General features: G+C 41.8%; 1 protein-coding gene across 4 annotated transcripts in view; it reads right to left on the reverse strand.

The window, feature by feature from the left end:
* Positions 1 to 22,114, reverse strand: part of KIF11 (kinesin family member 11) — a 160,656-nt gene that overhangs the window by 34,078 nt on the left and 104,464 nt on the right. For all 4 annotated transcript variants that reach the window (XM_033940197.1, XM_033940199.1, XM_033940195.1 and 1 more), the window contains exons 11-15: positions 18,146 to 18,234; positions 11,703 to 11,790; positions 7,884 to 8,072; positions 3,771 to 3,978; positions 556 to 728 (exon numbers count right to left, since the gene is read on the reverse strand). In XM_033940197.1, the coding sequence (XP_033796088.1) occupies positions 556 to 728; positions 3,771 to 3,978; positions 7,884 to 8,072; positions 11,703 to 11,790; positions 18,146 to 18,234 (747 nt within the window). The remainder of the gene's footprint in view (positions 1 to 555; positions 729 to 3,770; positions 3,979 to 7,883; positions 8,073 to 11,702; positions 11,791 to 18,145; positions 18,235 to 22,114) is intronic.

The raw sequence follows: 22,114 nt of genomic DNA on the forward strand, positions 1-22,114 counted from the left end.
GTGAACTATTTTTCGATGCAACCCGTAAAACCATCTTCTCGGTCACTGTTCCTACTCTGTAGAATGCCCTCCCATTGGGCCTCTGATTAGAAAATTCTCTTGACAAATTCAAATTAAAACTCAAAACTTTCTTCTTCAAAAGATATTTACGACCTCTTGACCTCATCTCTCTCAAATAAAATCCATGTAGTTCATCTATGGACTTGATAATATTAAATAAAAAAAGGTTCTTTCAAAGTGAACCCCTACCATTTTGTTTTTACCTTTTCTCTTACTTTCTTCCTTTTTATGGTTTTATTTTTTTATCTCGATGTACTTCTTAACTTACCTGATCCCCTCTTTCCCTTATTGGTTCCAGTATGTCAGTCTGTAATGCACTCCCCTTTTATTAAATTTAATAATCTTAATTATTATTATTATTTTTTTAATTGTAAACCGTTTAGATACCTGTTTGGAATAAGGTATATCAAAGAATAAAGAAACTTGAAAACTTTGTATTCTTTTCAAATAAACCTAAGGAGGGAGAGGATAGTCAAAATTGCAAAATTTACAAACCATCAATTTCTGCAGGTTCTGCCTAGCCTCAATAGACAAAGATTCCTGTTTTAGAATTTCATCCAAGCCCTGGGATACTTCAGAGCATATTGTTCCTTTAATAGAGGCAAAAAGTGCAACGGCAGCTGAAGCAGTGACAGCACTTGCTGAAGAATTAGCAGAGAGAAGATCACCTGCAAAGCAAGCAGTAAACAAGATTTTTCAAGTTGTATGACCGATCAAAGGTTCACCACAAAGCATTATATGCACAAGTCAACATTTAGGTCCTTCTCCCTCAAGTTCATCATAACATAAGAATACTGGGTCAGACCAATGGTCCATCAAGCCCAGTAGCCTGTTCTCACGGTGGCCAATCCAGGTCACTAGTACCTGGCCAAAACCCAAGGTGTAGCAATATTTCATGCTACCGATAGAGGGCAAGCAGTGGCTTCCCCCCATGTCTTTCTCAATAACAGACTATGGACTTTTCCTCCAGGAACTTGTCCAAACCTTTCTTAAAACCAGCTACGCTATCCGCTCTTACCACATCCTCTGGCAACACGTTCCAGAGCTTAACTATTCTCCGAGTGAAAACAAATTTCTTCCAATTGGTTTTAAAAGTATTTCCCTATAACTTCATCGAGTGTCCCCTAGCCTTTGTAATTTTTGACTAGGGGCCACGCGATGAATTTAAAGGGAAATACTTTTAAAACCAATTGGAGGGTGCTGGGTAGGACAATTCTGCATTCCATTTTCAAATTTTTTTTTAAAAGCATACTTGCTATGTCAGACTACAAAGTACAATAAAACCTTGGATTGCAAGTGTTTTGCAAGACAAGCAAAAACATTTGATTTAATTTTAACTTGATATACAAGCAAGATCTTGCAATACAAGTACATACAGTATATACACATCAAAACTGAGCCGATGGTTCTTCTCTCTCCGATGCTGCAGGAGTGTAGTGACTGTTCTAAATGAGCGAGGTCTTGCAATACAAGTACGTATAGTATTTTGTATTAAAGTTTTTGGGTTGTGGAACGAATCATCTGAGTTTCCTTATTTCTTATGGGGATATATGAGCGTTTTGGATTACAAGCATGCTTCTGGAATGAATTATGCTCGCAAGCCAAGGTTTTACTGTATTTATTAAACTCATCCCATCTTTGTATTACCATCTACAGCAGTGGTCTCAAACTCAAACCCTTTGCAGGGCCACATTTTGGATTTGAAAGGTACTTGGAGGGCCTAAGAAAAAATGGTTAATGTCTTATTAAAGAAATGACAATTTTGCATGAGGTAAAACTCTTTATAGTTTATAAATCTTTCCTTTTGGCTAAGTCTTAATAATAATATTGTCATTTATAGCTAAAGAGACATATGATCAAGAAACTGTTTTATTTTACTTTTGTGATTATGATAGACATACTGAGGGCCTCAAAATAGTACTTGGCGGGCCGCATGTGGCCCCCCGGGCCGCGTGTTTGAGACCACTGATCTACAGTGACCTTATCCACTGGAAAATTTTCTTTTTTTTTTTTTTCTCAGTATTTTTTATTTTCAACTTTTACATAAAGTGTACATAATAATAAAATACAATTGTTAAATGCATATTATCACTTTTATATCTAATACATTATATATCTAAATTTGATTTTCCCCCTCCCCCTCCCCCCACCCTTTTATTACTTTAATATAAATATTTTTATTTTTCAAATTTTTATAAAAAGTTTACAACATATTGGAATACAATTGATAAATATTCAATAACTTTTTTGTATCTAATACAATATAATCTAAACAAATTTTGTCCCATTTCACCTCCCTCCACCCTTTTATTACCTTTTCATACGTTACATTTTGTATAATATATTATAACATATTATGTATAAATTATTTTTTTTTTTTTTACCCCCCCTCTATGTGTGTCGAAAAAAAAAAAAATCCTTAAAAAGAAGAAAAGAAGAAGAAACATCATATTATTTAATCATTACAGTATTTTGTCAATGGCCCCCATATTTGTATGAATTTATTATATGTCCCCCTTTGTATTGCTATTGTTCTTTCCATTTTAAAAATATGACATATGGTATTCCACCAAAATGTGTAATTTAGGTTGTTGTAATTTTTCCAATTATTAGTTATATGTTGAATGGCAACCCCTGTCATAATTAATAAAAGCTTATTATTTTCTGGTGAAATTTGACTTTTTTTTCTCATCATCATTCCAAATAAAATTGTATCATATGATATTGCGATATGATTTTCCATTAATTTATTAATTTGTGGCCAAATTGAATTCCAAAAAATTTTTATATAGGGACAATGATATAATAAATGATCTAATGTCCCTGGTTTTAGATTACAGTGCCAGCATTTATTGGACTTAGAACTGTCTAATTTTTGCAAACGAGTAGGGGTCCAAAAAGCTCTATGTAATAAAAAGAACCATGTTTGTCTCATAGATGCTGACACTGTACATCTCATTCTCCAAGACCAAATTAGTGGCCATTGAGATGCATTAATTTGATGTCCAATCTCAATGCTCCAAATGTCTCTTAGACCATTTTTTGGTTTTTTATTCAAATATCCAGATATTAATTTATACCACAATGCGGCTTGATGTCCTAGGAAGTCTGCTTTAAAGCATAAGAATTTTAAACTATATTGATAATTCAATGTTTTCCATTCAGGGAACCCAACCTGAATGGCCTGCTTCAATTGCAACCATTTAAAACTTTGTGTTTTATTAAGACCAAATCTATGTTGCAATTGTGAGAATTCCAGCAGTTTACCTTCTGAAATAACATCATCTAGAGATCTAATGCCTGCAATAATCCAGTTCTTCCAAAGGATTTGAGCTCCGCCAATTTTGATCTTGGAGTTTATCCATATGGATTGATTAGTTGATTTGTATATTGGGATGGGTGTTAATTTATCAATAAATCTCAATGTTTTCCAAGTATCCATTATTATTTTATTTTCTCTGTATCTTCTAGGTATATTAATACTTGGCAAATGAACTAAATTTAGGGGAAACATAAGGCGCCATTCCAAATATAACCAATCTGGTGCATTATCTATAAGTTCTGGGAGGATCCAATACATACCCTGACGTAGAATATAGGCTTGATGGTACCTATAGAAATTTGGAAAATTTACCCCTCCCTCCTTAATTGATTTTTGTAAAGTTACTAAAGCTATTCTAGGTGTTCTAACAGTAATAGATAATCCTTACCAACTGAAGCAGTGTAGAAATCTAACATTCCTTGCTGTTTCATATAGTATTCATCAATTTTATCTTGCATATTGGTGAACATCTTTTCTATCTGTTCGGCAAACGTTCCCTGTGCATCAGCATTGTGTTTCTCAACTGCACTTTTTCTGTCCAGTTTGGCATGAAGACCGGACACATCTCTAGTAGTTTCTACCACTGTTCCAAGCAACTGAAATGAAAATCAGATTTGCATGAACCAGAAAGTCTGAAATACCTGCTTTGCCAGGATAACACAATATCCAATTGTTTTGACAGCTTTAGAGAGATATTTTGCATACTGTTTTAAGGACTTCGAAAAATGTTCCGATTCCAGCACAAAACCACAAGAATATATTTAGAAAACCTGCAAAAGTGAGGGACTAGCTCAAAACTCTTTGCACAATGATGCCCAAGTTATTAAAACTTACACACCAGATAGTTTTAAAAAAATTATGCATTGCATAAAAAGTTAAGTTGACAATTTTTTTGCAAAATGTCTGAATGACATGAATTCTACAAAACACTGAACACCACACATGCAAATTTGGGTGGAAATGTAGATGCGTCTTATGGAGCAAATATAACCCCCCCCCCCCCCCGGCCGTACCTTTTTTTTTTTTTTTTTCTTTATTCATTTTCAAACTTTCATCAAGTGTACAGGCATTAAATAAACAGCATTCAAGTCCAACACTTGCAACTCTTATTACTGTATAATATGTTTAGTTATAATTAACCCTCATCCCATCCCCCCTACCCATTATTCTTTTCTGAAATAAACAATAAAATGTATCCCTCCCCCCTCCCAGCATTAGATGGTGTATCTTACAATATAAAAAAGGAAAGAAAAATGGCATTTAATCATTACAATAATTCATTAATGGCTCCCAAATTTTAAAAAAATTCCAGTGATTTAGCGCTGGAGCTTCCCACGCTCCTGCTCCTCCCTTGCTGTACAGCTGCCTTCCAAGTCCACATGTCTTGTGGCAGAGAGGCGCACAAGGCAGGCATGAGCTTTTCGCGTTCCTGCCTGGCCCTAAGCTACTCCCTGAATGGCTGCCATCAGTATTAAGGGTCAATTTTTTGCTTCTGCCCTGTGGGACAGGGTATACCATTTGGTTCAGAATTTTTTTTTTCTTGGCATTTCCTCCTCTACAGGTAGGTGCATCTTATAGAGCAAAAAACACGGTAAATAGGTAAAAGTTAATAAAGGCGAGGAGCTTAAGTAAAGAGACTACACTGTGAAATGTTGAAGGAATTAAAGAAATATCACTTAAAGTTGAAGTTCATTGAATTTAATAAATGAATTTGTGTATCTTGTGCAATAAGCGTTGGTAAGAAGTTACAGATTATTTTCAGGCTACAGCTATGAAGGCAGCCTTCAAGCGAATTAAACTTAAGTGATAAGGACATTCACACAGTTTGACCAGTACAGCAGCTTGAAGAGAAAGTGAATGAATATAAGAATTGCCGCTGCTGGATCAGACCAGTGGTCCATCGTGCCCAGCAGTCTGCTCACGTGGTAGCCCCCAGGGCAAAGACCAATGCTCTGCTAGTACACCAAGAGAATACAGAAGCATATTTGGAGAGCTAGTACAGAGGAGGTCAGGAGGAATGGTAGAGGTAGCAGAAGGGAAGTGGTCCTGTATATGAACATTCAGTTGAGGACGGGCTGGGGAGGGTTTTGATGGCTGAGATGGTTAAGATGGGCTGGAGTGAGCTTTGATGGAGACTCCAGTAGATGAAACCTAAGCACACTACTGGGCAGGGCTCTGGGTTTCTGGCTCAGAAATAAGAAAAAGGACCATTTAAACTAAATAGTTAATTTATGGAGCATGTATGGTTTGGCAGACTGGATGGACCACTCGGGTCTTTACCTGTCGTCATTTACTATGTTACTATGAAACAGCTGGCAGTAAAGTGACTCCCAAACTGGGGAAGGAAGCATGCACCATTGTGGTAGCTTCCTTCCCTAGTTTGGGAGTCACTTTACTGCCAGCTGTTTCATAGTAACATAGTAAATGACGACAGGTAAAGACCCGAGTGGTCCATCCAGTCTGCCCAACCATACATGCTCCATAAATTAACTATTTAGTTTAAATGGTCCTTTTTCTTATTTCTGAAAAATTCTGACCTTGACCCTTCCATACCATCCAGCTATCGCCCAATTGCAAATATCCCTCTCCTAACCAAGATGCTAGAGTCCATCATTTCTTCCCAACTCACATCATACTTAGAGAGATTCTCTATTGTTTTACCCTATCAATATGGCTTTCATCCTAACTTCAGCACCGAATCCCTACTGTCTTCCCTGATTTCAAGGGTTCAACAACTTCACTCTCGAAACAAGTTCGCTGTCCTCCTACAATTTGACCTTTCCGCTGCTTTCGACGTTGTTCACCATGATATTCTTGTTTACTAACTCTCTGAGATAGGTATCAACTCCACAGTCCTAGGTTGGTTCTCTAAATTCCTCCGCTCTCGTTCTTACATTGTTAACATGACTGGCACCTCATCCTCCCCCTGGAAACCGAATTGTGGAGTCCCGCAAGGCTCTCCACTATCCCCTATCCTTTTCAACATCTATATGTCCTCCCTAAAACTCCTCCACCTATCCCCCCTTGAAACAATTTACACTTATGCAGACGACATCCTCGTCCTCCTCGAGACCGATTCGAACCGCACCGACCTGTCTAAGAACATATCCTCTTGTATAATGAACCTACAATCCTGGGCCCACACTGTGCAAATGAAATTGAATGAGTCCAAAACAAGACTTCTTTGGCTCGGTCCAAAACTAGATCACCTACCCACCTCCAACCCACTACCCTCTGGCTCCTCTCTGCAGCTTGAGTTCTCGAGCAAGGTCTTGGGCATCATCATTGATTCCACATTGTCCTTCAATGACCACCTCCAATCCTTGGTAAAAAAATGCTTTTTCAGCCTTCACATGCTGAGGAAAGTTAGATCCTGCTTCCATCAAAAACATTTTACCCTCCTTGTCCAATCCATCATCCTCTCCAGATTGGACTATTGCAACTCTATCTACTTAAGCCTAACTAAGAAAAACCTCCACAGACTCCAATGGATTCAGAATGCCGCGGCCAAGCTCATCTTCGCTAAAAGTAAATTTGACCATGTCTCCCCACTCCTGGCCAAGCTCCACTGGCTTCCAATAATCGCCAGGGTCCACTATAAATGCACCTGTTTAACTTTCAAAATCCTATTTGGTATCCTCCCTCCCTTTATCCCTCTTTCTTGGAATTCCTCAAACCCTAATACCACCAGATCCTCCCACAAATTAAAACTATCCTTCCCCTCGCTAAAAGGCATTTCCCACACAGGAAAGCTAGGGACCTCCCTCCACTTCAAAATCACTGAGCTCTGGAACAACCTTACCTCCCCTCTTCGGAACTTGAGCTCTCTCCAAGTTTTCCGCAAACATCTGAAAACCTGGCTTTTCTCAAAAAATGTAAGTCTCCCTCCAACTTAGGAATCAAGGAAACTCTTATATCTTGGCATCCCAAGTCCTCTAAATTTTCTTCACACTTCTACCTCTAACCCTCTGTTGTAGTTCCTTCCTATTTCTCCTACTGTAAACCGCGTCGAGCTCTACGAACGTGGAGATGATGCGGTATACAAACCTAAGGATTAGATTAGATTAGCAGCAACATAGCCAGAGCTGACTATTTCAAGGGCTCAAGGTTAACGGAGGGGGAGTAGGGGGGTACTAGGCATATAAATCTGAACCTTACTAGTTATAAAACAGACATTGAAAAGATTTGTGTTTATTAATATCTTTCAAACATTCTGGTAGATTATTCTCCAAAGTGGTACAAGTAGAAAAAGGTAAAGCAAGTCCTTAAATTGGACAGGGAGGATATGGAGAGAAGAGAACAAGGGAACAGAAAATGCTTCTTAACTTTGCAAATGTTTTATGGCTAGAACAATTTATTTTTGAAGCTTCATGTTAAAACTAAGCAAAATGTCCAGTAACCAATGCAATACTGAAAGATATGTGAATTTATAGAATTAGTCAATATTAAGACAATGTTTCAGCAGAATCACAGCAACCTCTCTAGTCTTACTTGGGATTACCTTGTTGGCTGTAGTATGCAGTTTCTTCTCATTTGTTTCCAAGGCAGATACCACATATTCTTCCTGTGCAAGCTGAAACCTGGAGTCCTCCAAATCTATTTGAGTCTGCTCAAGCTCCCTCTCAGTACTCTGCAGTATCACAGAGCAGTCATCAAGTTCCTTTTTATTTTCTGTAAACAACTCTGTAACCTTTAAAGTTTAAATTAAAAAAAAAAGGTTATCATGAGAGGATACTATCCCAAATATACAAATACATTTCTTCTGAGAAATTGCACTAAACGTTACCTAGCTAAGAGCTCAAGGCTGAAGACTGCCCTCTTAATGAGCACATTTAGCCACAGATTTTCACCAGGTAGCTAGATTTAGTCATACAGAAGAGGGAGGGGCTGAGGAAGGAAAGAAGTATACTGAAGGCATTTTGTATGGGAACTTCAACAAAAAAATTTTTTTTTCTTTATATTTATTGAAATTTTTACATAATCCACAAGAACATTCTTCTTCTACAAGTAAAACAGAAAAGGAAACAAACTCGCATTTATTGCTACTAGAAACATAATCAATCTTCCTTAGACCACTAACTCAAATGGGGGAGAAAAGTTGAATAAATTAAAGAGATACAATATTTAGGAATATATCAATAACTGAAAGGCTTAACAGCTATTAACCCCCTCTTTTCTGACTGTTCTTAAACATTTCCAGTAGCCAAACCTTTCAAATCTAGAAAAGCATGTAGCTGGTCTGGTGTATAGTAGACATATTTAACTCCTTAATCAAACATTTGCATGGATATGCTAATAAGAATGTCGTTCCAAGGGTTAAAGTCTCTACTCTCATGGTTAGGAATAATTTTCTTCGCTCCTGCGTTGTTCTCGTGACGTCGGAAAACATCCATACTTTCTTTCCTAGAAACACCAGTTGAGGATTTTGAAAATACAATCGCATAACTGCATTCATGTCTTGTTCAAAAACAAAAGAAATGAACATTGTGGCTCTCTCTGTGGTTTCAGAGATAGTAGATTCTAATAATTCAGTAACATTAAAAGAGTCTATTAGCAACAATTCCTCTATGCCTGGTGCAGTTCCTACAATTTTCTTTTTCGGCAAATAGTAAATTCTGTTAAGTGGAGGAAAATGCTCTGGGGAAAACTTTACTATTTCAGTTAAATACCTTTTCCACATTTCAGTAGGTGTAACCCCCAAGAACTTCGGAAAATTCAGACCTACATTTAATCTTCGATTATAATTTTCCAATTGTTCAATTTTTTTGCTCAAAACTGTTCGCTCCTTTATGAAGTTATTGGTTACAGTTTGAATATTTACCACATTGTCCTTAACTTCTTTTATCTCTGTTGAAAAGTCTCCTTTAACTTTCTCCAATGATTTACCCAGAGCATCTATAGTACTTACAAGTGTTGTTAATTCTTGTGAAGATTTGGCTACCTAGGTGTTTAACCGCTCGAGAGAGTCCCAAATCTTCAAAGGTGACCGTCTCCAACTTAGTTAATTCAGAGCCAGCTCCAGTGCTGGCTCGCGCTGCTCCCTTGCAATCCTTGCGGATCCAAGCCCCTGATATGGGGTCTCCCGAGCGCTAGCTTCCGCAAAGGGAGCTTCTGATAGGACCGCAAGTTCCTGAGCAGGGTTCGGAGGCGGAACAGGCGCTGGAGGGGAGAGAGAAACCTCCTGCTCAAAGTCTCCAGTCACTGTTCCAGCTGAAGAAAGCCCGAGCCTACCTCCCAGAACTTCGGGGCCAAAAGAAGCTGCGGCAAAGTCCAGGATAGATCTTTGGATAGGGGTAGAGGTCCGGACTGCAACGGGCTCAGAACGGACACTGCCCTTCCGTTTTGAATGAGGCATTCTGAATATGCAACCGAGGAAATATCTCCTGGACCGCTGGTAAAACCGCCGGCTTCACGCTGCCATCTTGACTCCTTCCCCCAACTTCAACAAAATTTATACTTTTGTATTTATGGTTTCTGCCAGCCTGAGATTTAAACCCCCCCCAAAAAAAAAAACAAAACACAACAACAAACAAACCACCACCAAAAAACAACTCAACAACAAAACCCTCCTTGAAGATCTACAAACCTCTTGCAAGGATAGAAAGCATTTGCTCCCTACTAAAAGTATAGTCTTCTCTTAAGACTAGCTTAGCTAGAATCAATCTTCCGAAAAATAGTTTGATATTTTCCACATTTTGACTATTGTAATTCCTTGGGTGTTCCTAATCCTTACTCGAGATCTCTGCAGACTACTCAGAACTCTGTGGCAAGGTTAATTACTGGAACTTCTAGATTTGAACACATCAATTGCACTGGTTGCCAACTAAGTATCATAGTCATTATAAATTGTTGCTACTTGGTTTTAAAACACTGGCTGGCAGGAAATCTCCAGTCTGACTTCCTTTGTATTCATTGACCAACACGAACTTATGTTCCTTGAATGGTAATGTCCCAGTGGTCCTATCTGTTTGTAAAATTCACCGCAAAGAATATAGGAAATCTATATTCTATGTGCATGGACCACAGTTATGGAACCAATTAGCTGAGCAACTGCGAGAGCTTGGTGATATTGACCGTCTCAAGATTTTGTTGAAAACCTTTTTGTTTAGGGAGATATAGCAATGCTGATTTTCTAGTTTTTTTTTCTATCAAGTGTTTTGAATTTTATTAAATAATTGCTGTTTTAATGTATTTGTCCTTTTTAAAATTATGTATATTTGTTGGAATCCACCTAGAAATGTTGACAGAATGGAATATACATTTTTTTAATAAAATTGAAAGTTAATGACTTTCCTGTAACACTTCCATACTTAAACTTAATGGAAGTAGTAAAGCCAGCAGTCTCATCTCATGCTTTCCACATGTTTGAGCAAACAGAAGAAAAGTCCAACAAAGACTGCAGTACAAAAACAGCAAACACGAAACAAGAAAAAACTGCAGACAGTATGTACAAAATGCAGGCTGTGTTTATTATATCAAATATTAAATGCGGTCAATAATACCACCTTTTTACAAACCAAGGGATCCGACACGGTCCGTGTTGCGGTAAACATGCCTTCCTCGGGGGTCCATGGTTAATAAGGTTTTAAGACAAACTGCAATTAAAATTGATGAACAAAAGCCTATGCAATCAATGAACGCAAGCCGACGGTTCCAATGCAAAATGGATACTGGAGCAAAAACTATTTTGCGCTGGAACCATTGGCTTGCGTTCATTGATTGCATAGGCTTTTGTTCATCAATTTTAAATGCGGTTTGTCTTAAAACCTTATTAACCATGGACCCCCTGAGGAAGGCGTGTTTACTGCAACACGGACCGTGTCGGGTCCCTTGGTTTGTAAAAAGGTGGTATTATTGACCGCATTTAATATAATAAACACAGCCTGCATTTTTCACATGCTTGAGACATTAAAAAAAGTACACAGTATGTTTTAATAAAATATCATAATAGCCAAGCTGGGTCACCACCAGATTCATGTCCACTGTTTCTGGGAAGACAGACTTTGCCAAGCACATACTTGGATCCAATTCACTGACTGGGCAGATGACTTCATGAAAACATAAGCTTTTTACTGTGAAGCTAGTGCTTGAGCTAGTGGTATGACTCCAATATTGAAAGTGCTTCAGATTAGATGACCATGGCACCATATATAGGAACTAAATTCAGGGGCAAGATGGATGGCAGATACCAGTCTTAATTACAGACTCGTAGTTAAATTCTATGATGGTTAAAAAATAAAATTCCTGCCATCAAGTATGTTGAAATAAGGATATTCAGTGTACCACTGGGTATGCAGTTTTATTCTGTATCCCAACTTACTCTTTTTAGCTCCTCCTCCAGGACAGCAATTTTCTCTGTATACTCTGCAATTTGTTCCTCCTGAGTAGCCAGTTGTCCATGCAATGCTCTAAACAAAACCCCAGACAAATCATAAGCTACAGAATTTTGTTCAATATGAATTCATCAGCTATCCAAGATCAAATGATTTCTGATACAGATGTTAACTAGCTTCTGCAATAATAAATATTTATGCAATTAAGTTGTAAATTATACATTTTTTCTGTAGAAAATCTTAACTCGTACTATGCAAGATAGGTTCATCATGAATACAGACTTTGTCACTGTTCCCTTCCTTGCAGATAAGTTCAGGTCACCGTCCCCATGTCATTCTTTGAGGGAAGAATTAAAGCATGAATGGGCACAAACACTGAACCTCAAGCTATGTCTTGAAGAATGCTGGTGCAGAAGAGGTTGAGAGAGACATTAAAGAATGATATGGGATAGTGAACAGCCTAGAAACAATGAGATATACGGTAAATCAATTTCAAGGGGCCATAAGAACCAAGGCTCCTAGATTAGTGGTAGTTTTTGGGTGCTATGCTTACCCTTGTATGATTTTATGTTTACTATGCTTGCTGGAAGTTCACATGTCAATGATGGATATTATCTATTGTGTTTTTGTCTTTTGAAGCTAACAAGATGGCGGACAGTTAAGTCATCTACTGTTTCATCTCCATCCAACTACTTTTTATACTTTCTTTTCTTTTGTCTTTTTTTTATTTTTATTACTGATCTCTAATTTTTGCTTTTATCTTTGATCTTAGTTTCTTTTTTCTGAGTTTCTTTTCCTTTATTATATATTTATTTTTCAAAATACTTACTGTCTTTTGTGATTTGACCGTTGGTTCCATCTCGGCAGTTGAGGGGCCCCTCGCTTGTGGTTCACTAGACTTTGTGGTGGCAGCTGGGAAGGACCGATCTGAAGCCTTGTTTTTGGATGGACATGACCTGGATCCTTTGCTCCAGTTTGCCGGAGGCTGCGTGCCGCAGTTTGCCCCGGTTTGGGAGCAGGGGGAGAGGTGGCAGATATCAAGCAAGCAGCCGGAGGCAACAATCGAACCAAGCTCCTAAGGCGAAAGTTGTTCAGATGTGGTGCTGTGGTCGATGGCCTGCAGAGAGGGGAGCTGGGAGGAGCCTTCCCACGGAGCTCTCTTTCCGGATATGCTTGACGGTTCATGCTGGAGCGGATGACTCGCCGGCCTCGGCGCCCCGTGGTCAGTGTGGTCCTCTTCGCTGCATCTGCCTATTTCCTGCGCTCCTGGCATCGGCAACGGTGACCTGTTCGGTGCTTGGCCATCCTGAGTCTGGGGGCTACTGCACTGGAATCACGGCATCTATCAACCCAGCTTTTTCTTCGGAGTTTCACACCGAGGCCTCACGGTCTGAGTGCTGTGGAGATCGCGGCAGCAGCAGAGCAGGAGTTCCCTGTTTTCCCCAGATCTTGCGGCACCTACTTGCACCAAGATTGGTGCTAGGTGGCTTTTGTGCAGAGTGGAACACTGGCAGCCAACACATGCCTCATCTATGGCAGTCATCTTGAAGCAGTCGTTCAGTATAGCAGCTGGAACACGGGCAGTGAGTCGTAAGGATTATATGAAGAAGACCATCACAGAGAAGGAGATTTGAAATTGAAGCTGAAACTTTAGACTGAAGTCAATGTTTTTTATTTTTTATTTTTTTCCAGTTTATCTAATTATTTCTTATTCATTGTTTTGCCATTTGTTTTTTGTCTTGTTCTACTTCTACTATTTAAATTTCCCCAGAATTCCTTGTTCAACAGTTCCTCCTTCTGCATCTATACCTTTCTCTCCTCTCTTCTCCCTCCCAAAGTACTTAATTCAATACAATCTTGTTAGAATGTTTATTTTCTTAATCTTTCCTCTATCTGTACTTTTCACTTCTCTATTACTCTTTAGGTACTTTAGTTAGATTGTGAGCCTTCGGGACAGTGAGGGAATTTTCTAAGTACCTTCCTTACTTATAATTTTAATGTATATTTTCTGTAACCGCTTAGAACCTAACGGATGTAGCGGTATATAAGAAATAAATTACATTACAATTACATTACAAAAGGTTGTCGTTAAGTTTCAAGTTTTATTAAAATTTGATTTGATCGCTTATCAGACTCCTAAGCTGCTGGAGGGAAGGGGGAGAGGTGCTGGACCTGTTAGGGGAGGGGCAGAAGGGAAGAGAATAAGGGGGGAAAAATAGATGCCATACTAAGCAGATGGAAGTGGAAATGAAATACTGAACACAGAGAGGAGAGATACAGAGAGGTATCAGAAACAGAGAGGAAATAATGGGCATTGAGAGGAGAATAGGAACAAAGTCACAAAGGAAGATGCTGCATGGGAATGGTACAGGGATAGAGAGGGGCAATGCCAGACATGGGAGGAAGTATATGGACACAGAGGAAAAGTGCTAGATGTGGGAGAGAATAGGAACACAAAAAGGGAGATGAGTAATGCAGGACAGAGTAGTGATGATAAATACATGGAGATGCTAGATGGGGAAGTATAGGGAACACAGAAAAGGGAAAGATAAGTACACAAAGATGGATGGTAATCATAGAGAAGAAGATGTAAAATGAGCAAGACACACCGGAAAATGAGTTAAGAGATGACAGAGGAAAACAAACCAGAGTTTGGAACCAACATGACTTGAAAAATAAAAATGACCAAACAAAAAAGGTAGAAAAAGGAGAAATTAGTTTCTTACCTGTTAATTTTCTTTCTTTTAGACTCTCCACTGATGGGTAATAGCTCACCATGACCAGCAGGTGGAGACAGATACCAAACATTTGGTTATAGTACTTAATAGCTGTCCCTCCCACTATCTAACAGTCTGCAAATAGCCAAGCAGAACTAAGAAAGCTAACCAGAAAACAGTAACACTCCTAACACGAGTATCAACCAATAAATAGGAATGCTGTTGGAAAATGATTAGGACAGGCCCTTGCAGCAAAATTTCCCCACAGCTCACCAGCTGAGCCACAGCCGCTGTTCTTTGATTTCCCCGGCCCTAGAAAAATGCTAGAATCCGTAGAAAAAGCAAAATCTTCACGTGAAAAAACCTGCAAGAACAAACAGACAAGTTGGGGTGCTGTACTCATCTGGAGAGTTTAAAAGAAAGAAAATTAGCAAGTAAGAACCTAATTTCTCCTCCTTTGTCAACCTCTCCAGACTGGTACAGCCTTCACTGATGGGACATACCAAAGCAGTACCCATCACACGTGGGACCTCCGAAGGGCTGACACCAGAACACGCTCACCGAACACTGTGTCCCGACGCACCTGAACGTCCACAAGGTAACGGCGAACAAAGGAATACAGAGAAGATCAAACCACAGCCTTACAGATATCCACTAGAGGCACAAGAGAAGGCTCAGCCCAAGAAGCTTCCTGACCCTGAGTGGAATGAACCTTGAGAAAATCCGGAACAGACTTCTTCTGAAGGCAATACGTGGAAGCGATAGTCTCCTTTTTTTTTTTTTTAAATCTTTATTCATTTTCAGAAATTACAACAAGTGTACAATAATTGCTCAGAAATATATTAATTAATCACTTGACAATCTTATTTGTAATCCTCCAGATATATAAATATAAAAGAATCCCATCCCTCCCACCCATATATTAATAATTAACAATTATCAATTATTGTCATTCATATTCCCACCCCCCCTTTATCTTAACCAATACTGAGGTGTTTAAGATGTCTGATCATTAGAATAAATAATCAATGGCCCCCAAATCTTTTTAAACTTATTATAATTACCTTGTTGCATAGCAAGCACCCTTTCCATTTTATAAATATGGCATACTGAATTCCACCAGAAAGTATAATTTAGTTTAGTATAATCTTTCCAATTTCCTGTAATCTGCTGAATGGCAACCCCTGTTAATATTAATAGAAGTTTATTATTATTCGCTGAAATTTGGCTTTTAAATCTCATTGATGTACAAAATAGTACAGTATCATATGAAAGGCCAACATGATTTTCTAACAATGAATTAATTTGGGGCCAAATTAACTTCCAAAAGGCATTTATATAGGGACAGAAAAATATCAAATGATCTAATAATGTCCCAGCTTCTAAACCACAATGCCAACATCTATTGGACCTCCTTAATCCAACGCGCAATGGTAGCCTTGGAAGTGACATCCCCTTTACGAGAACCTGCTAAGAGGACAAAGAAATGATCCGATTTCTGGAAATCCTGGGTCCGCTGAACGTAAGAGCGAAGGACCCGGCAGACATCCAAACTTGCGCAACTGCTTCTGCTCTGAAAAGCCCTTCCGACTTCAACACCAGGAGGACTACTGACTGACATGAAAATGCGAAACACCTTCAGAAGAAAAGAAGGAACAAACTGCAACACAACACGCTCTCTAGAAAACTCCAGGAAGGGAGGCCTACAAGAGAAAGCCTGCAGCTCAGAAACGCATCTTGAAGTAGTAATAGCCACCAAAAAGACCGCTTTGAGAGTAAGGTACTTCAACGAGCAGGAACCCAAGGGCTCAAAAGGAGGGCACACAAGCACGGACAGGACCAGATTGAGATCCCAAGCCGAAACCAAAGGCGGCACTGGAGGCCGAAGCAATTTGGCCGCCCTCAAAAAGCGAACCATGTCCGGCAGAGATGTCAAGCATCGACCCTGAAGCAGCCTGCGAAAAGCAAGCAAGCTAAATCCAGAGAGAAGACCAGGCCAGGCCCCTGTCCAGGCCATCCTGCAAGATCTCCAAGATGTTAGGCAAAGAGGCGCAAAAGGGAACCATCCCTCAAATATACGCCACACACGCACATAAGCCCTGGAAGTCTCTGGGACCCCAAGAGAGTTATCTGAATAACCTTTCTTACCTAGGCATTCCCACTCAAGAGCCAAGATGTAAGATAAAAGGGACCCGGATCGAACATTGAAATGGGACCCCCGAGTCAGAAGGTCGGGTGAGAGGGGCAGTGGAAGAGAATCTGCCACGAGATGACGAACCAGATCTGCATACCACGGGTGCCAGGGCCAATCAGAATCATGCAGCTGGGGTGCCGAGTAATTCAAAGAACTCTGCCCACCATTGGGATCGAGGATGGGACACTTACAGGTGGCCCGCCATTGGCCATGGCTGTATCAAAGCATCCAGCCCCTTGCCTTGAACTTTCCTGCGCTGACTGAAGAACTGTGGCGCTTTGGCGTTGACACTCATGGCCATCAGGTCCATGACCAGCTGACCCAAGTCTGCACAATCAATCCGAAGGCTGTGGGACCGAGACACCACTCTCTGGGATCTAGCATACAACGACTGAGGAAGTAAGTCTAGACATTTTCCACTTCTGCTATGTGGGAAGCCGAGATGTCCAGAAGATGAGTCTCTGCCCAGGCCATGAGCAGAGCCGCCATGACAATTGACATAGGTCATCGCTGTGGCATTGTCTGAGAGCACCTGAACAGACTTGCCCGTCAACAAGGTCTGGAGCGCTAGCAATGCCAGTTGGATGACTCTGGTCTCCAGAACATTGATCGACCAAGACACCTCCTTTTGGAGACCAGCTGCACTGAGCCAAGCGACAGACACTGAGCTCCCCAACTGAGGAGACTGGTGTACGAGAGAAGAACTGTCCACTGGGGCTGATCCAGACTCACTCCCTGCACCAGACTGGAAGATTTTAGCCACCAACGGAGAACATCTCTGCACAGTTGCATCTCTGCACAGTTGAAGAAAAACTGAAAGGGAATTCTGGGCTCTGACTCCATGAAGGAGGTGATCAAAGCTGTAAGTGTTCAAACTTCTGCAAGTCCAGTTTGTGGGAACAAATTGGGCACCATACATATGGACTTCTGAGTGGATGTAACAGAATGAATGTTTAAAAAACAACACACACATCCCAACCAAACCTCAAATTCTGGAAGTATTGCCCTATTTCAAGAGGGGGGGGGGCAGAGCGGGGTGGGGGCAGTAGGAAAGCAAACATACCACATCTAGGAAGAAAAAGAAACTAAACCAGTTCTAGGTCCTAGAGCAGGTGTTTTCATACCAATCCGATTTACAAGATATCATGATCTGCCTCTACCATTTGCAAATCTCTCAAAATATGCAGTGTGGACATTCATTTTTGCAAATAAGAGAAAATGCTAAAAAATCTCAGATATATTTATTATGAGTTATCCTGAAAACCTGACTGGCTGGATGTGTCCCAAGGACTGAGTTGAGAACCTGTCCTAGAAACTGAACTACAATATGATAAAAGTAGAACTTGCATGCCACTTCCAAATTCACATTTAACAAAACCTAAAAACTCACCAATAGAAAGAGCAACCTTTGGTTTCTAGCCCTCTGCAGCATTCACAACCCTGTTCCTTATGTCACATCAAGTAGTAGTTTATAGTTTATTATGCAATTTTTACAAACTCAGATCCTGTAGAAACTCACTCATAGTTATCAGGAGAAATAAACACGCCGTTTTTCTCTCTGGAAGCAGCAAGGTCACGCTTTAGACGTTCAATCTCTTCAGTATATTCCTGTAAAATGGAGAAAAAAAAAACCAAAAAACAACAACTCAGAATTATTGGTTTGTGATAAAAGCAGCTTGTGATGAACCCTATCCTGGAAAGCTACAGCTCGGCTCTGCTTTGCACAGAAGTGCATCCCAAAACAGTTATGCTCAGTCTGAAAAATGCTCTGGCATCTCAAAATAAATCTGTGGCAGTGACTCAAGAAGCAGCTGACTGAGGTATCGCAGTATTTCCAAAGAATGCCACATTGACAAATACATTCCTATGGTCAGTATATCTCTAGAAATCAAATATAGACAAAATCACAGATCAAGATGTTACGATTGAAAGGTTACCACTGATAAGACTCCTGGGGAAACTGTAGGACAACAATTACCATTCCCTAGGAATACCAGTCTTCTGCCCCTTCCTTGGGACCCACCTGCTACAGACCTCTGCCTCTTGCAGCTCCTTGGGGAAAAATCCCTTTTCCTTTGAGCAGATTGTGAGTTAGGACTCCCTCCTCCCCAAAGAACTCCTCCTTTCCTCTGTCTCTGGGAACTGGCCTGCCTTCCAACAGGCTCCTTCCTTCTCTCTGGCCTCTGAGGAAACCAACCCTCCTATACTGTGGACCTCTTTATTTTCTCTTGTTACTTCAGTGTGCTCTAACGACACCCTCTCTCTTTCTCTGGGGTTCCTGAAGAACCCAGTTCACACAGGCTTCCCTGATTAGGAGCCTGAAACACTAATGAATTCCCCCTCCCCCTGCTGAGGTTTACCCTGTCTATTCTTATAAGGTAAGTACTGGGGATTTCTTTGTATTTTTCAGCCTGTACAAACAGTAATATCAGCAATTATAGTAGAAAAGGGATGCAAGGTTCTCTCCTCCTCCTTTCCTTGTCAGCATGGCAAAAAATTATCTAAAAGGAGAAATTAGGTTCTTACCTGCTAATTTACTTTCTGTTAGCTTCTCCAGACCAGTAGAGGTTAATCTTTACGAATGGGTATATATCCAATCATGACCAGCAGGTGGAGACTGAAAACAAAACTGTGGGACAGTATATAATATACTCCCTTCTCTATTTACATCAGTCTGCCGAATAGCCAAGCAGAACTAAGAACTGGAAAACAGAAAGAAAACAATACTCCGAACAGGAGTAACAAATAACATACCCAAATGCTGTTGGAAAATGCAGAGGAGAAATACCAGAAGGAAAATGTCCCCACAGCTCGCCAGCTAAGCCAGCCGAGCCACAGCCGCTGTTCTTAAATTCTCCCCGGCCCTAGAAAAATACTAGAACCCGCAGCAAAAAACAAAAACTGCCCGCGAAACAGCCCCAAGCACAACAACAATAGACAGGGTGGGGACCTCTACTGGTCTGGAGAAGCTAAAAGAAAGTAAAATTAGCAGGTAAGAACCTAATTTCTCCTTCTTTAGCACTCTCCAGACCAGTAGAGGTTAATCTTTACGAATGGGACGTACCAAAGCAGTCCCTCACACGGGCGGGACCCCCGAAGGGCCGACACCAGAACACACACACCGAACACCGCGTCCTGACGCGCCAGAACATCTACCCGAAAAAGTCTGACAAAGGAATACAAGGAAGACCAAACCGCAGCCGTACAAATGTCCACTGGAGGCACGAGCGACGACTCAGCCCAAGAAGCCGCCTGACCCCGAGTAGAATGAGCTTTGAGAAACTCCAGAACGGGCTGCTGCCCCAGAAGAGAAGCGGAAGCAAAAGTCTCCTTGATCTAGCATGCAATAGTAGCCCTAGAAGCGCCAGCCCCTCTAAGAGGACCAGTCAGAAGGACAAAGAGATGATTTTATTTCCTGATCTCCTGGGTCCGGTGCACATAAGAGCGAAGGACCCGACCAACATCCAACATGCTCAGCTGACTTTGCTCAGAAGAGCCCTCCCAACTACCCAAGACCGGGAGGACCACAGATTGATTGACATGAAAAGGAAAAACTACTATTGGCAGAAAAGGAAGGAACAGGCCTCAAGACAACCTGCTCCCTAGAAAACTCCAAGAAGGGAGCCCTACAAGAGAAAGCCTGTAGCTCAGAAACACGCCTAGCGGAAGAAATGTCCACCAAAAAGACCGTCTTCAGAGGAAGGTCCCTCAAAGAGCAGCCGCCCAACGGTTCGAAGGGCGGGTGCATCAGAATAGAGAGAACCAGACTGAGATTCCAAGAGGGAATAGAGGACCGCACGGGAGGCCTGAGCACCTTGGCCGCCCGCAAAAAGCGAATCACATCAGGAATGGCTGTCAAACGCTGACCCGTCACAAACCCCTGAAAGGCTGACAAGGCCACAAGCTGAACCCAGAGAGAAGCCGAAGCCAGGCCTCTATCCATGCCATCTTGCAAGAACTCTAAGAAGTTAGGCACAGAAACGCGAAGAGAGACTACTCCCCGCACCTGGCACCACCCCTCAAAGAAGTGCCAAATCCAAACAGAAACCTGAGAGGTAGAAAGCCTCCAGGACCCCAAGAGTGTAGAAATCACCCTATCTGAATACCCCTTCTTACCAAGGCGACCCCTTTCAAAAGCCAAGCCGTAAGACAGAAGGGAGACAGGTCGAACATGGGAATGGGACCCTGCGTCAGAAGGTCGTCCAAGGGAGGCAGAGGAAGAGGATCCGCCACCAGAGTGTCACCAGATCTGCGTATCACGGATGTCGAGGCCAATCTGGAGCCACCAGAACCCCCAGACCCGGAAGGCGAACAATGCGGAGAAGAACTCTGCCCACTAATGGCCACGGAGGGAACCTGCACAACAGCCCCTCTGTTGGCCATGGTTGAACCAGAGCATCCAGACCCTCGGCCAGTCCATCCCTGCGACGACTGAAGAAGCGGAACACCTGGCCTTGCCACTTGTGGCCGACAGGTCCATCAGGGACTGACCCCAAGCCGGCATTATCAACTGAAGAGCCACAGGGCTGAGACACCACTCTCTGTGATCTAAGATGTGACTGAGGAAGTTCGCCTGAAAAACCTCTACCCCGGCCATGTGAGAGGCCGAGAGGTCCAGAAGGCGTGACTCCGCCCCAAAGCATGAGCCGAGCCGCCTCCTCCGCCACCTGAGCGCTCTTGGTGCCTCAACGATTGACATAAGCCACCGCTGTGGCATTGTCAGACCGGACTCTGACCGACTTGCCCCTCAAGCGGGAGCGGAAGGCTAATAGCGTCAGAGGGACGGCTCTGGTCTCCAACATGTTGATTGACCAGGATGCTTTCTCCATGGACCAGGTGCCCCTAGACACTGAGCCCCCCCAACCGAGGAGATTGGCATCCGAGAGAAGCACCGTCCACTGCGATAGGTCCAGACTCATCCTCTGGACCAGATGAGAGGTCTGGAGCCACCAAAGAAGACTGCAGCGCGTCAAGCCTCACAGAGGGACAGGGACCTCCAAACTGAGCCACTGGGGTGACCATCTACGGAGCCGAGCATACTGAAGAGACATGTGGGCCCACCACACAACATCCAGGAACGCTGCCATCGACCCCAAGACTTGGAGGAAATCCTGCGCCCGAGGACACCGGGACGCCAAAAGAAGGCGAATCTGAGATTGCAATTTGCTTACCCGGGCCTCTGGAAGGAAGACCTTCCCCAAGGAGGTGTCGAACAGAACTCCAAGGTACTCCAGATACTGAGCAGGGACCAACCGACTCTTGGAAAGGTTGACCACCCAGCCCAGCGACCGGAGAAACTCAACCACCCGAGCCGTAACTCGGGCGCTCTCCTGCAACGACTTCACCCGAAACAACCAGTCATCCCAGAAGGGGTGCACCAGAATGCCCTCTGACTGCAATGCCACCGTGACGACCACCATCAACTTGGCGACCGTCCGGGGAGTCGTGGCCAGGCCCAAGGGAAGCACCCAGAACTGATAGTGCAGAC

The sequence above is a fragment of the Geotrypetes seraphini genome, chromosome 4 (assembly GCF_902459505.1).
Source record: "Geotrypetes seraphini chromosome 4, aGeoSer1.1, whole genome shotgun sequence".
Lineage (NCBI taxonomy): Eukaryota > Metazoa > Chordata > Amphibia > Gymnophiona > Dermophiidae > Geotrypetes > Geotrypetes seraphini.